This window comes from Neovison vison, chromosome 8 (assembly GCF_020171115.1).
Source record: "Neovison vison isolate M4711 chromosome 8, ASM_NN_V1, whole genome shotgun sequence".
Lineage (NCBI taxonomy): Eukaryota > Metazoa > Chordata > Mammalia > Carnivora > Mustelidae > Neogale > Neogale vison.
In genome coordinates, this window is record NC_058098.1 from 95,751,276 (window position 1) to 95,768,011 (window position 16,736).

Consider the following 16,736-nt stretch of genomic DNA (forward strand, 5'->3'; position numbering starts at 1 on the left):
AAGGAGGAAGCCCTCTATACACTGAATACCATCTATAACACATCTTTATGATAATGTTTTTCAGTGAAGAAAGCAAAGTACAAAAGAGTACAAAGTACAAAATGCTAGCTGTGATTAAAAGGGGGTGAGGATGAGATTAGATGTTCATCTTTCTTACCTGTGCACAAAGAACTCTGGAAGGATGCAGAAAGGCTTGATAATGGCTCAAATGTGGGGACTGGATGGAGGGGGCAGCTCTATGACTTCTTGCTATATATCCCTTTATATTGTTTGATCATTGAGCCATGTTAATTCACTGATTAGTTGAGCACCTAATAGGTGCCAGACACTATTCTAGAGGCTGAGGAAAGAAAGAAAAATCTAAGTGTTCCTGGAAGCTTATATTCTACTAGAAGAGACAGTAAATAAATAAGATAAACAAATAAAACAGGGTATAAGTTAGATGGCAATAAGGTGATAAGGAGAAGAAAACAGTAAAAATAGGAAGGAGGATACAAAGTGTGAGATGTGTGCTGGAGGAGAGCAGGCAGGTGGAGTGACCAAAGGGAATCTAACCAAGAAGGTGACTTTTAAGGAAGAAATGAAAGGAAATGGAAGAGTGACCAGGAGAATGTATTATCAATTCAAAACATTAAATAAAAGAGCAATCATTCCATTTAATCTTTCTAACAACCCTATTAGAAGTTATTTATGAGGTTATTACTATAAATGATATTATTATCCTCATCATAAATTATTATATTATGATCCCAAGGGGTTGCTTGCACAGAGATGAGACAAGAAATGTTAACCCCTCCAATCCCAGTACTGAGATACGGGGAAACAAAACGTGTGTGAGGAGTACATGGGTGGCACCTAAGCCAGGGTGGGGGAGTGAGGAGAGAGGATGGCAGACCCTGAAGACTATGAGGGCAACAAACACTCCAGGACTGAAGGGAAGAATACTTGGAAAAGGAAATGGCTGCAAAAAGCAGAGATGAGAAAAGATGCAGCAAGTGGTTTAAAATAATTGGAGTGAGGTCTTGATCAGGGAGCCCTACAACTAAATAAGAGCAGCAAGAAGTCAAGTTCAGACACTAAAAGCCCTGAGAAGCCCCATAAGGAACTGTAGACTGGATAATTCACATAATCCCCTTCTCTTCTCCCTTACTTGCCTCTACAGCATGTTTTCCAACCTCAGCACTATTGACCTCTTGGACCAGTTAATTCTTTGTTGTAGGGAGTTGTCTTGTGCATTATAGGATGTATCTCCACCACTAGATGCCAATAGCAGCACCCCACCCCCCCCCCAGTTGTGACAACCGAAGGTTTTTCCAGATACTTCCTGCAATCCGCCATAGGGCAAAATCATCCCCAGTTACAAAGCACTGGTCTAAAGGATGAACAAGCTTTGTCATTTTTTTTTTTTTCCAGCTAGATGGTCACGTAACACAGTTTTGGTCAATGAAATATGAGATCTACTGGATTGTCCTTCCTTTTTTCAACCATCTTGAATGAGAGCAAGAGCAACAGCAGCCCTTCGCAGCCATGAGATGATAAACATAACAGAAAGGACATGAGAATCACAGAGATGGTGGTCCCTATATCTTTAAACCAACGCACCACGTACCTCCAGACTTCTTGTTATGAAGGTAAGATAACTCTATGTGTTTAGGCCTCCAAGTTGAGATTTTCTGTTATTTGCAGCTGAAAGCAATCCTAACTATTAAACCATACAAAAGTATCTGGATTTCATCCCAGAGATAATTAGGATCCACTAAAGTATTCTAAAAAATAAAAAAGAATAAAATCATCAGACCTACAGTTTGGAAAGATCATTTTGCCACAAAACACAATCTTTGCTATGAAGCAAGATGGGAGGCAGATAGATCATGGAAAATGCCATTATGCAAGAATAGCAAAAGCAGAATGGGGCTTGGATCAGATCAATTAATTCAATGATGGTGGGAATAAAATGGAGGGGTCACATTGAGAGACACTGAGAGGCAAAATGGACTGACCCTAAGCAACTAGATATACACAGTGAGTACGATACATCATACTTCTGGCATGGGTGATGCCCTACATGGTACGTAAGAGAAAGAGCAACTGACAGAGAAGGACATATTCCATTGCAGCCAGGTTGAATCTGAAATGCTTATGGCACACACAAGTGGTAACATTCAGGGCATTTAGATACACAGGTCTAGAAGTCAGGAAAGAACAAGGGAGTGATAATTTGTAAAATATATGTAGGATATAATTCTAAATTTTATTTTTTTAAAGATCTTATTTATTTGAGATAATAAGCAGGGGGAGGGGTAGAAGAGAGGGAGAAGCAGACTTCCCGCTGAGCAGGGATCCCAATGCAGGGCTTGATCCAGGACTCCAGGATCATGGCCTGAGCTGAAGGCAGACACTTAACCGACTGAACTATCCAGGCGCCCTAATTCTAAATTTTAAATTTCAGTAAAATAACATTATTTATTACAAAAGTGGTATCAATGAAGTATAGAATATTTAAACATACAACTAAGCAAAAGAAATTTAAAAATACACAGACACATTTATAAAATCCCAGCATCCAGATATAATTTGCAATAAAATGTACTTACATATACATGTGAATATACAAACATAAATAGCCCTATACTGCACAGGCTATATGGTTTTACTCACTTAAAAACACACCATAAACATCTTTCTACTTCAATTAATATTCACCTATTTTTCTACTTCAGTTAATATTCACCTATTTTTGATTTTTTTATTCTATAAACAGTTCTGAGATCAATTGTCCTCATCGTAAAATTTCTGTCCATATTCCCAGTTATTTCCTTAGGATAAATTCCTAAATGTGGAACTTCAGCTAAATGGTATACATGTTTTTAAGGTTTTTGATAGATGTTCGCAAATCACTCTCTAGAGAGGCTGTAGCAATTTGCAGTCCCATAATACTGTGTGCAAGTACTCATTTCCCCACACTTTCTGTAAAACTGGAATTAAATACATAAGCACTCAAGTCTTTAAAAAATTTATAAAATAAAAATGTTAACCTCGCTGTTGCTTTTATTTGGCGTTTGTTTAATTGCTAGAACTCGGGCGGTGTATGTTTTATCAGCAATTTGTAATTTCTACTTGGCAAACTGCTGATTCTCGTGCCTTTTCTACTATTTTTTGGGACACTGATCTTTTATTGATTGGTAAAAGCTTTTTATATGTTATAAATGTTAACCCTTCTTCATTAATGCTGCATTTTTCTCTTAGTTTGCATTCGCCATTTAATTTTAGGGTACATTTGGATAAACAGGTATGTAAAATTATTAGAATTGTCAAGGTTTGAAATGGCTGTTGTGAAGAGTGGGAACGAGATGTTTCCAAAGGCAATCAGAGACTGAAGTACTACTTAAAAGGCTGAGCTGAGGTTTGATGCCATGAATTTCTAATGGCTTCAATCTGCAAAGCTGTAGCAGCATTTGGTTACTTCAGCTCAGAGGGCAAAAGGGGAGAAAGTGGGATGTACTTAGAGTTGTGTTTTGCCTGTTGTTTTAATCAGGAACTGGACAAAGAAGGGAGTTGTGTGCATTAGCAAACACCCTGCTGACTCCAGAAGACTGCTTGAGATCCTCCCTCTCCCTCCCGCGGCCCCTCCCCACTAAAATAAATAAATAAGTCTTAAAAAACAACAACAACAACACACAAACAAAAAAGACGATATAATTTCTGATATTTGCTTTAAAATAAAACAAGTAGGGAAGAGAAAGGCTATTGATAGGTCGATGAGTCCCATGGGGTTCATTATGCTTTCTACCTACTTTTGTTTATGTTTTAAATTTTCTATAATAAAGTATTAATATGCATTTATTAAAAGTATGCTGCTGAAATGATGGACCACGTGGACAAAATAAGAGGCAACTGATGCTCTGGAAGAAATTAGGAGGAATCAGGGGCCCCTGCGTAGTTGAAGACCAGATTCAGCTGAGTGAGAACATGAGAGAGCCACAAGATCAGGACATTTTTTACAATTTTTTCGAACATATTTTTTATTATTGCCTTCAATCCATTTGTTCTATCTTCTTCTTTTAAAACAATTATTTTTCTATCTGTTATATTCACCTTCATATTTTAAATTCTCTTAACTCATTTTCTTTACAGCTAGGGATTGTTACCCATCACACTCAGAATTCATTTTCAGTCAGCAAGTCTATTTACTAGATCTAACTCTTTTTATTTTCCATTTCCATTTCCTTGAATTCTCTTTTTATTTCATCCCATATTTATTTAAAAGGAGCATTATCTCCCTGTGTCCCAACCACTATTTAATTCTAGAATATGAGGTGGAAAGGAGAAAGGTTGGAGGAGGGGGCAGAGAAACGGGGCCATGCCCTCTTTCAGCCCTAGCAAGATCACAAGACACACAGTAAACACCAGACCATTCAATGAATTACCACATTCAATGGTCACTACTCAGGGTCATGCCGGCTGAAATGGAAAACTGCCAGGTACTTCCTGTGCCAAGCAGAACTCCAAAGTCCAGGAGCCTGTATGCTCTCACCCAGATATGTTCTTGCAATAGCTGGTTTGCAAGTGTCCTTGGAGGCTTTGGAACCTCCAGGTCCTCCCTGCCACCACTTCATTTTGGAGATGTATTCACTAAAGAGTTGAGAGGATCATCATTCAATTGTTTGTGAAACATGATACCAGTACAGCCTTGAAGAAGGGGCAAAGCTGAGATTCCTCTGATGTGTGGTTGCCCAGGGAAGGAGGCCCCGGAGACCAGACTTCCTAGGGAGGTGAGGAGTTGACTGATGGCCAGGCCTTTGATGACCTAGGAAGGGTGAACCCTGGGCCTTGCGTTCTGTGCAGATGACATGCTGCATCTTGCCACCCCTGAGAAGAACTTTCTAAAATCAGGTTGCATGTCATCTAAGATCCTCTCTCAAAAAGAAGCCATTAGCTTCCTTTATCCTCAGCCCTGGCTCAGATTTGCCACTGTAAATAGAAATGTCAGGTTTTATATCTGAACTCTGAGGTCACGATGTACCAACCCTGGCTAGAGAGGCAGAGAGGAGAATCAGTCCTGTGATTAGAGGAATTCTAATCAGAAACTCAGCCTCTTCCTTTTTATACAACATCCAGAGACAATAGGCAAAACAAAACACAGTGAAAGCAAACTATTAAAAAAAAATTGTAAAAGTACCCCTAGGACTAATATTACATTATATGTTAATAAAAAAATTATTTAAAAAAAAAGTAGTAGGCTCAAAAAGACATCATAGAATTATATGTGGATTTTCCACATAAGCACCACATTTCCACCCAGTTTTGTCATAAACCAGCTCCTGACATCAAGGTTGCAGGAGATGGATTTATATTGTGGGGACCCAAAAACTAAACCCATTTTAAAAAATATATGTCAATCTGTCATCTGAATGTATATTTGCACTATACTCTGATTTTCTATGTATTCAAAAACTCAATCTTTGTTTGAGGAATATCATTTAAATAAATGATAAAACTTGAAGAATGTTTAAAAAAAACTCATTCAAGCAGCAGAAAATCAGTTTGGTCATTGAAACCATTGAGCATTTCCATGTATTTTTTTTTTTAATTTCAGCTTGATTGACGGATATTTTCAGGTATTTTTAAATGGCTCCTCTTATATAAACAGCATCTGTTCTCAAAAAAGGATCTTGAGGAGACAATCAGCCATCTTCCTAAGAGCATATATAACTTTGCATTAAGGAAGGGACAAATAGGCTCTCTCAGACTCACATGTTTTTGTGTCTCCATGTCTCCCAGGAGGTTATCACACATCTCATACACATCTAATACAGCCCCACAAACACAGCCCACACACCGGCACACGCACATGCAGGGGAGCACGCACGCGTGTGCGCACTGGGTGGGACTGAGAACCACTTCACGGAAAGGAGCAGGGGGAGGCTACTTACTCCAAGAGTTTCTCTCACAGGGAGTCAAATACATGACAAACACACAATAGCCAGCCCCAGGCTACCTCGTTCACTCACGTGAGCCCAAAGGAAACCAAACATCTTTAGCAAGATCAAGTTTTTAGAGTCCTCCCACACCCCACACCACCACCCACTGCCAAATTAGAGAATGCCAAGCTTAACTTTCAGACCAGAAGATCTTTCATCTCAAAATTGGGCACAGCAGAATCCCTCTGCTACAACCACGTAGCATTTCTCTCCTGAGAACAAGGCCACTGATGGCCACCCAGGAGATAGCCTCGGCCCTCAGCCCTGGCCCAGCCAAGACTGGACAACTACCTGAGACAAAGGAATAGGCCGCTAGGATGTTGCTGAGCAAAGCCATGTCCACGCACTCGGTAATCAGCAGCTCTGTGCTACGGCGGCAGAAGGGCGGCCTCGACGTGGCATCCAGAGGAAGCCTCCTGGAAATGCTTGAGCCCGATCAAGGCGGCGCCTCCCTCTCTTCTCTTCTGTTTGGGAACACAAAGTGAGTGATGAGAACACATTCTGCTTTCCTGAGGCCGTGTTCCAGGTACGCTGGACTCGAGAACAAAGAACCAGTCTCCTAAATACCAGCCAGTCTTTCCAGCCAGGGATCCGGGCGCTTGTCCCTTTTGTTCTACCCCGGGTCTTGACTTTCAAGGAAGGAGCAATTCCTTCCATTTATGTTCTTCCCCGACTTTCCCTTTTCTCTTCCCCATCTCCTCCCCAGTTCCCCTTTAACACTTTCCCCTCACCTTCCCTGGAACTTCTTACTGCATTCTGTCTGGCTCGCCTCTTAGGCACAGCCCATCATTCACTTCAATCACTCACTGTAACCCCAAGTGGCAGCGCACTCCTTTCCTGGCTCTGCTTTCTCCAGCACGGACAGCACTGGTGTACTTTGATCACTTTGCCTCATCCCACAGATCACCAAATGGGTGTCTTTGGCAGTGGGTCAGAGCTGGCTGTTCCAGAACTACCAAAGTGGTTCCGGTTCTTAAATGCCCACAGGAACTTGGGAGCTTGAGCCCACTCTCTGCCCCCAGTTCCATGACTCCACTTGTGACCATGATGGGCCAATCACACACACACACACACACACACACACACAGCCTGCAGAACCTCAGCAGAACCGTCCCACCAGGGTTCAGAAGAGGGACTTGGTTGCTCCATGTTAAGCGGCTCAGCCTGTGCTTGACGGAGCACCTCCTCTCCCAGCTGCTGCTGCGGCCGCTCAGACCCAGCACTGTCATTACCCAGTTCACCCAGTGAGGCTCTCTCTGAGATGGAGGCGGGAAGAAGCAAAGACCTCAAGAACTCCTCAGCTCTAAGCCGAGGACGGGGAACTGAGTCACAGCGAGTGGATGGATGTCAGGATGTGGAAAGCTAAAGAAGCAGAAGGCTCCAGTCCTTGGAGAAGACACAGGTTCTCAGGTGGGACACGGTCTCAATAACGTGGACCACCCAAGAGGGCCAGGGGAACTGCAATTCCGCAAGTGAAGGGACTGGGTCACAACAGAGAAGACAACTCACATTCTGGTGGATTCCAATGGGCTCAGGGAAAACCACAGCAAGGAAAGAAAGCCCTACCCACAGGTAAGAGAGGAATGACAGCAAGGTCCTTGGAGCGGCTAGAGGCCCCAGAGTAGCAGGATGGGGGTGCCTGGGTGGCTCAGTGGGTTGAAGCCTCTGCTTTCGGCTCAGGTCATGGTCTCAGGGTCCTGGGAAATGAGCCCTGCATTGGGCTCCCTGCTCGCGGGGAACCTGCTTCCCCCTCTCTCTCTCCCTGCCTGCCTCTCTGCCCACTTCTGGTCTCTGTCTGTCAAATAAATAAATAGAATCTTAAAAAAAAAAAAGAGTAGCAGGATGAAGAGCTGGAGCTTCAGGGGCTCTGAAAAGGGGCCGCTGCTGCTGAGGGACTCTGCTTCTCTGGGCCAGAGCCCCAGGCCTTCTTCAACAAGCATATGAGTTCTTAAAAGGTCACAACTCTGTGATGCAGGGGAAGAGTTGGAACCGCCACTCTGAGTTCAGACACTATTCTGCAGATGTGAGGACTTTGGGACCAAGGAAGAGAGTGAAGTCACTGGAAAATGTCTGAGGATGTGGTGGTGCAAAGCTACTTTGGATCCATTCCCTTCTATCATTCCCCACTACTTCTATAGCATAAGTCTCACCATTCCATTTCTGGGAGGTTTGCAACAATGCACACCAAATCCTTCTGTTAACGCCTTCTTCCTGCTCCATCTAGCACACACTCTCACCAACAGGGTCATCTCCATAAAGTACAAATCTAATTACTTTACTCCACAGCCCAACCGTTCAACTAATCCCCATTATACTTTTTAGCACAAAACACAGCCACCGCCATAATATCTGACCCCTACCTTAGCTCCTAATTCATCTCCTAATCGAGTCTACACCCATACACATATGCACAGAAATGTAGGCATACCTAGTGCTCCAACATTACCAGCTTACTTTTAGTTCCCCAAAGACACCAAGTTCTTTTATCTCTTCATGCATTTGATCACGCTTTTCCTTTTGCTTGAAATGCCCCCTCCTCCCCTTATCGGTTTGGCAACATTTCCTTTAAAGAAATTCAAAAGTCCTATAGCAATCTCAAATCCCCATGACTTCTTTTTTTTTTCAGGAATAGAAAAATCCATACTAAAGTTCATATGGAATCTCAAGGAATCTCAAATACTCAGGAGAATCTTGAAAAAGAACTAAGTTGGAAGTCTCACACTTTGATTTCAAAATTTATTACAAAGCTCCGATAAGCAAAACGGTGTGGTACTGGCATAAAGACGGGCATGTGGACCAATGGAATAGACCAGAGAGCTCAGAAATAAGCCCTTACCCCTTGTCAAATGATTTTCAACAAGGGAGCCACGACCATTCAGTGAGGAAAGACCAGTCCCTTCAACAAATGGTGTTGAGAAAACTGAGCTTCCACATGCAAAAGAATGAAGTTGAACCCTTACCTTGTATCATATTAAAATTTAACTGGAGGAGCGCCTGGGTGGCTCAGTGGGTTAAGCGTTTGCCTTCAGCTCAGGTCATGGTGTCAGGTTCCTGGGATGGAGGCCTGCATCAGGCTCTCTGCTCAGCGGGGAGCTCGCCTCACCCTCTCTTTCCGCCTGCCTCTCTGCCTACTTGTGATCTCTCTCTCTGTCAAATAAGTAAAATCTTTAAAAAAATCTTAACTAGAAATGGATCAAAGTTCTAAATGCAAGAGCTAAAATTATAAAACTCTTAGAAGAAAACACATGGGAAAAGCTTTATGACATTGGATTTGAGAATGATTCCTTAGATATGACACCAAAAGCACAGGCAACAAATGTTAAAATAAACTGGACTACATCAAAACTTAAAACTTCTATGCGTCAAAGGACACAATTAACAAGGTGAAAAGGCAACCCACAAAATGCAAGAAAATATTTGAACATCATATATCTGATTGGAGGTTAATATCCAGATTATATAAAGAGCTCCTAGAATCTCAACAACAAAAAACAACCTGATTAAAAAAATAAGCAACGGACCTGAAAAGACATTTCTCCAAAAAAGATACACGAATGATCAATAAGCTTACTAAGGAACTACAAATCAAAACCACAACAAGATACCTCCTCACACCCATTAGGATAGCTAGTAGTACCAAAAAAAAAAAAAAAAAAAAAAAAAAAGGAGAGAAGGAAGGAAGGAGAGAAAGAAAGGAAAAGGAAATAACAAGTGTTGGAGAAGATTGAGAGGAATTGGAACTCTCATATTTTTGATGGGAGAGTAAAATGCTCAAGGCATGATGGAAAACAGGGTGACAGTTCCTCAAAAAATGAAACCTAAAATTACCATAAGATCAAGCAATTCTATATCTCGGTACATGTTCAAAAGAACAGAAAGCAGGGACTCAAAAAGATATTTGCACACCAATTATTAATGAAGTATTAGTCACAGCAGCCTAATGGTAGAAGCAACTGACATTCCATCCACAGATGAATGGATAAACAAAATGTGGTGTGTGTATACATATATATGTACACACACACACACACACACAATGGAGTATTATTCACAGCCTTCAAAGAAAGGAATTTGTGACACATGCTACAACATAGATGAACCTCGAGGACATTAAGCTAAGTGAAATAAGCCAGTCACAAAAGAACTGTAATGAACGGAAACACTGTGTGATTCCACGTATGTGAAATACCTACAGTAGTCATATTCAGAGAGAGACAGAGAGCAGAATGGTGGTTGTCAGCGGCTGGGGAAAGGAGGTAATAGAAGTTATTGTTTAGTGGGTACAGAGGACAAAGTTCCAGTTTTGCAAGATGAAAAGTATTCTGGAAATGGATGGTTGCACAACAGTGTAAATTCACTTAATGCCACTGAACTGTAAGTTTAAAACGGTTAAGCTAGTAAATTTGTGTTGTGTGTATTTCAGCACAATTTTAAAATAATAATAAAAATAAGCTGTTCATGTGGTACAACAGTGAGTTTTGAAAGTGTTGCTCCATTTAGGGAATCCTGCAAACCAATTTTGGTTTTAAGTTAACAGAAATGGTGGTAGAATTATTTTATACTGATATTAAAATTGAAGCAAATAAAATTCCAATGTATATCTACATATAAATGTAGTTTAATTGTAAGTTAAGAAAGTTATTTCACTTTTAAAATTGGAGAGTAAATAATTGTAATCTACCACATTTAGGGATTAAGAGGAAAAACATATCACACCACCAGATGCAAAAATGTGTTTGTCGGGGCACCTGGGTGGCTCAGTGGGTTAGGGCCTCTGCCTTCGGCTCAGGTCATGATTCCAGGGTCCTGGGATCGAGCCCCGCATCAGGCTCTCTGCTCAGCCGGGAGCCTGCTTCCCTCTCTCTCTCTGCCTGCCTCTCTCTCTGCTTGTGATCTCCGTCTGTCAAATAAAAAAATAATAATAATTTTAAAAATTTAAAAAAAATGTGTTTGTCTAAAATTTGATAAAAATTCATGACTGAGAGGGAAAAAAAGAAAGGTCCACTGCAGTGAAGCTCTACATCACTCAGACCTTTTTCTTTGGCAATCAAAGTATCCAAATACTCTTCTAATACAGCACCCACGATATTGTAATTGAATGATCAGTTTACAGGTTTTCCCCTAGACTGAAGAGGCATCTGATGTATCCTTGTCACTTGAAAATCTAGCATGGTGCCTGATGAAATGCTGGTTGGCTGAGAAACAAATAGAGCATTCAGGCATGAGTTTTATATGTATAAGTCTCTGAGGGTGTTTCTAAACAGGTCTGAGTGTGATTCACCTAGACGACCAAAGAATACCAGGGCTGACTGGCTCTGAGTGGGGTGCCAGGCAGAACACTTTGTCAGGACAATGAGAAGATCACATACAAGATGGAAAGTTCACTGTGGCACAGAAATTCTTCTGAGTCATGCCCCAGGCACTAACGGAGAGGGCTGCAGGAGCTAGAGGTAAGAAGAAGAGGGATGAAGAAGACAGGCCAAGGGTAAGGAAAGGTAACCTCTGGATGACCCATCCAAGGGAGTGACCAGGAAGATTCTCCAGAGTCGGTCCACGTGGCACAAGTCAGCCTAGAGCAGAGGTCAGAGCATCTCTACTATAAGGGCCAGGGAGTACCTATTTCAGGCTTCATGGGCAATGGAGTCTCTGTCTCAACTCCTCAGCTTGGCCATTGCAGTACAAAAGCCACCACAGCCAAAATGTACACGAACAAATGTTCCAACAGAACTTTATTTGTAAAAATAGGTAGTGGATCCAGTTTGGTCCATGGGCCATTGTTTTCAGACCTCTGGTCTAAAGTCTTACTACTTAAAGTATGGTTCAAGGACCAGCATCATTGACATCACTCGGGAGCTTGTTGGACCTGCATAATCTTGGACACCACATGAGATTTTTAGAATCAAATTCCCATTTTATAAAATGCGCAGTAGAGTTTGCAAAGTGCTCTACCTGACCTCTGTGATCCCCTTCAGCCTGAGCACTTAGTGCCTCCTTTATAAAGCTGACCTAGAGTACAAGGGCGAGTCCTCACCGGCCCTGCTGCGCAGGCAGTTCTCCAGGTGGTTACAGGACACCTTAGTGAGGAGACCAAGACAGAGGGCAGGGCTCGGCAGAAGAGATTCTGCTCAGGACAGCATGGTCTTCAGAAGTTAGAAAAGTGATCAACACCAGAGCCAAATTCTAAATCCAAACCTTCTCTCCCTTAATAGAGATGAGAAGTCCAAGTAACTCTGGACACCTCCCCCTGGTGTTCTGCCCTATCATTAAAACCTTTTTGCATCTCTTACTGTGGTGATGAATTTTATGAGTCCATCTGACAGGCCATGGGGTGCCCAGATTAAACATTATTTCCGGGTATGTCTGTGAGGGTGTTTCCAGATGAGGTTAGCATTTGAAATTGTGGACTGACAAAAGTAGACCACCCTCCCCAATGTGGGTGGGCATTATCTAGGCTGCTCAGGGCCCAATGGAAAGAAAGCTGGAAGGAGGAGGAATCTGCCTCCTTTTTCCTATCTTACTGCTTAAGTTGATGCTGCTCATCTCTTCTTCTCCAGCCTCAGTTTAGACTGTCACCTTCGGCTCCCCTCATTCCCAGGCCTTCAGACTTGAACTGAATGATACCACAGGCTCTTCTGGGTCTCCAGCTTGCAGATGGCAGACCCTGGGACTTCTTATGTATCTCCTAGTGGTAGGATATATATTCCCTACTGCTTCTGTTTCTCTGGAGATCAATCACCAATTGACCTACCAATATGAAGGTGAGGGGCATGAAGCACTCATCCACCCCCAAGTACAATTTTGTGGTCTGTTCTTCAGCGAAGTCCCTTACTGCTGGCTAGCTCCTAGAATCACTGATTCTCAACTTCGGGCAGTTAGCCCCCCAACAGGGGACATTGGCTATGTGCAGTAACATTTTTGGTTGTCACAACTGCAGTGGGTGTTAATACTGGCATCTAGTGGGCAGGAAGGAAGGATAGGCTAAACATCCTACAGCATACAGCCTAGTCCCTCACAACAAAGAACTATCTGGTCCAAAATGTGAATGTATCAAGGTGGAGAAACCCGATTCTAAAACAAACATCATTACTTCATTTACCGGTCTAAGTGATTCTCAGTGTTTGTGAAGCGCATATGCATCACCAGTACTGTTTGGACAGTGTCAGAGAGAGGGCTGGCAGGCCTTGATCAGGACACGAGTCCAAGCTCTAGGCCAGTAACTCAATATTCCCAGTGACCAGAACAGCTCACAGTAACGAAGCCTTCAAGGGAATACATTTACCAGTAGCAGTTTATTAATTCATAACTGGGGAGTCAGCTAGCACCAGAGCTAAAGCAGGTCCTCTTGTAGACAACCGGATCCCGGGGATTATCTTGGCAAGGACAAAATTACAACTATGGAGCTGCGTATTTTCAAAGCTAGGGCTTTCTCCTGGTGATAACCCATTGGATTAACCCCACACTACTTAGGGGAAGTCGTGCTTAGAGGACATGCCAGGTCCAGTCAACCAACATCACAGCACATTCTCTTTGGACAGAACCCACCAATTCTTACAAATCTTACTCTCCGATGGCCTTCTCTCTTTCCTGCCTCAAAGCTCCTTCAACTAATTACTGACAAACTGCAACACAATTGAAAAAACACAGCTTCTGTCCATCACTTACATCCCATAATTTTGTGTCCCTAAACACACGCTGGTCTCTTGATGAAGATGACAGCCTATGAGCACCAACTCTTAGACGGAATGGCTAATTATATGCATTGGACATTATTTTCACTGGCTTCCATTTTAGAGGTAACCTCACTCCCAGTGCTGCAAAATCATATTCTCTGGAACTCTGAGTCCACTCATTTATCTTGCATGTAATCACTGAGTGTATAAAATGAAATGTGCCCAAGGCTGACAGATTTCATCTTATACTTCTGTAGCAGCAGTGAGTAGGCCCTGGTGCATAAGCCGCTGTGCAAGTGACTATCTCATTACGCAGCGTGCAGAGGGGGGTAAAAACTCATTATCCCCTTAGCTACCTGGGGAGGGATGTGCTGTCAGGAACAGAGGATCATCTGGCAAATACAGTTCATCCCTGGTGATTCTGGTGCCAAGCAGTAGAGGTTCTGAAACTTGGTTGACCCCAATTGGCTTCTCAGGCTCTGAAAGAAAAGAGAAATGGCACCAAAAAAAAAAAAAAAAAAAAATCAGAAAGCCACCATGTGCTCAGAAGATCACGTCATGCCTTAGACCTAGCATCGTCATGAACCCAGCAGAGAAGCCCAGGCAAAGTTTACCTGGACCTCTGAAAAGATGCAGTAGCATCTCCTGAGAGGGTAAAGCCCGCTGCCAGAGTTTCATACAGAGTTTGAGCCAGACAGCCAGAGACACCAATCTCCCAAGTTCATAGCAGAAAGGGAAGCAAGGGGTAAAAGACCAGCGGTGCAGGCTTCCTCTTCCCTCCCGCAGCCAAAGCCCACAGCCACAGCTACAGTGGGATGAGTCCACGTGGCCCCTCATCCGTGAAGTTTTCAGGCCAGTCTCTTTGGAACAGGAAGGGAGGGAATTTGGCTCCCAGAGAGCAGTGCCTAGATGGCCATGAAATGAAGTCTCACACAGCTCTGTGTAGGCACAAAAAACCCAGAAGTGCTGATGCGTGGAACCCCACAGCCAGAGTCGCAAGGCCTCAAGCTATGTTCAACCCAGCTGGGGAGGCCAGCAGGGGCCTCTGAACGACTAGATCTGCACAACTTCTTGATGTTGCCAGCTTCACCGAAAGCTGTAGAGAAGGAATGAAATCCATCCCGGAGCTCCTGGGGCGCTGAGCAGTCCCCCTGCTCCCCGTATACACATGCGGTCATTTGCACACACTTCCTGCTGACTCCTGCAGCATCTGACTTCTGCTTGTTTCTCCGTGTCTTACAGATACGTATCCCAGCTGCCTCAGCCTCACAAAGGAATTGTGGCACCTTGCTATCTCCATTTTCCTGGTGACGAAATCAAGGGCAAGAACGAAAAGGAAACTTAAAGCACAGGATTGATAGTTCTTTCGAGACTCAAGCACCAAAGCGTGGAAACAGGTCTTTGAGACCCACTCACCCTCCCCGCTACACTAGCGAAAACCACTCAAGAACTGTCCCCAGTGTGGCCACATGGCGTCTGAGAGGCAAAGGCTTGAATGGAAAAAGAGCTTCCAGACCAGGATGGGAAGAGGATACACGTGGTAGAAAGAAACCTGCTTTTCTCCACAGGACTGATAAACACCGGTGAGTGACACATCCAACATACTAGCCTGCCAGCCACTTTGCTTCCTTTGCTGCCTCAAACTTCCCCTCCAACGTAGCAAACCATTTCCAGGGACACATCCTGGACCTCTGACATCGAATAGGGGGTGTGAGCTCCTTAAGGGCAGGGACCATGTCTTCCTTCTGCTCTCTGTTCCCAGGGCCTCCCACAGTTAAAATCACAGAGCCAGTGTTGAGAGACTGTGGGGACTGACTCACACTCAGAAATCCCACTCTCCAACGAACCTTCTATCTTCTACTTCTCTCACCCGTGGAATCAAAGGAACCTCTCTGAGACCTCAGACTTCTTATTAAAAAAATCTTTGGGATCTAGGACTAGGCAAAGAATTTTTAGCCTTGACACCAAAATCACATTCCAAAACAAGGAAAATTGATAATTTGGATATAATTAAGATAAAAAAAATTTTCTTCTGTGTTAAGGGGATGAAAAAAACAAACTATAGAAGTGGGGGTGGTGGGGGGAACTGGGTGGCTCAATTGGTTAAGCGACTGCCTTCAGCTCAGGTCATGATCCTGGAGTCCCAGGATCAAGTCCCGCATCAGGCTCCCTGCTTGGCAGGAAGTCTGTTTTTCCCTCGGACCCTCCCCCTTCTCTCTCTCTCCATCTCAAATAAATAAATAAAATCTTAAAAAAAAAAAAAAAACTGGAGGTGGGGGAAATCATTTGCAAATCATTTATCTACCAAAAGGAATAGTATCTAGAATATGTAAAGAAACTTCAAAAATAGTGACAGCACCAAATGTTGACAAGGGTGTGGAAAAATGGATCACTCATACATTGCTCATGGGAATGTAAAATGGAACAGCCACTATGGAAAAAACAATTTAGCGATTTCTTCAAAAACTAGACATGCAATTATCATACAACCCAGCAACTGCATTGCTCCTGGGCACTTATCTTAGAGACATGAAGTCTTAGGTTCCCACAAAACCCATATAGATATTTATAGCAGCTTTATTTGTAATAGCCCCAAATTGGAAACAACCCAAATTTCCTTCGATGGGTGAATGTTTAAACAAACAAACAGGTGGAAGGTGATGGAGAAGCTGAGGGATGAAGCCTGACATGATAGAGGACAAAGTCAAGAGTTAAAGAACTTCTCAGATGGACATCATTTTAAAAAGATGAAATTAGTTGGCATAAGGATGGGACCCTGAAGCAATCAAGAGATCAGCAACAATGGGCAGCAGACGGTTGAAGGGACAAAGGGAGGAGGCATGTTACCCAGGAGCCAGGGTCACCAGGAAGAATCTGGAACCATAGAAATGTGGAAGAAATATTAGAAAATATTAGAAAGAGAAATATGAGAAATATTCTAGAAATATTAGAAGAGAACCTTGAGGAAGACAGAGAGTGAGGAAATACTCTGGCTTCCTCCATTCTTCTACCCTCTAACCTCCCACTGGTGCCTCCATAGGCCAAACCCAGCAGGACACCAGAGCATCCTGGACTCTGAGAAAGG

At 43.0% G+C, this 16,736-nt stretch overlaps 1 protein-coding gene across 7 annotated transcripts in view; it reads right to left on the reverse strand.

Moving 5' to 3' along the window:
* EVA1A (eva-1 homolog A, regulator of programmed cell death) overlaps nucleotides 1-16,736 on the reverse strand; it is a 57,329-nt gene that overhangs the window by 11,730 nt on the left and 28,863 nt on the right. For 4 of the 7 annotated variants that reach the window (XM_044261502.1, XM_044261498.1, XM_044261504.1 and 1 more), the window contains 2 exons: nucleotides 14,008-14,130; nucleotides 6,273-6,445 (listed from right to left, as the gene is read on the reverse strand). In XM_044261502.1, coding sequence (XP_044117437.1) covers nucleotides 6,273-6,318 — 46 coding nt within the window. In that variant the 5' untranslated portion in view covers nucleotides 6,319-6,445; nucleotides 14,008-14,130. Of the gene's footprint in view, nucleotides 1-6,272; nucleotides 6,446-6,712; nucleotides 7,031-14,007; nucleotides 14,131-14,741; nucleotides 14,956-16,736 lie in introns of those variants that run through there. The other 3 variants (XM_044261503.1, XM_044261500.1, XM_044261505.1) reach the window with 2 other exon arrangements.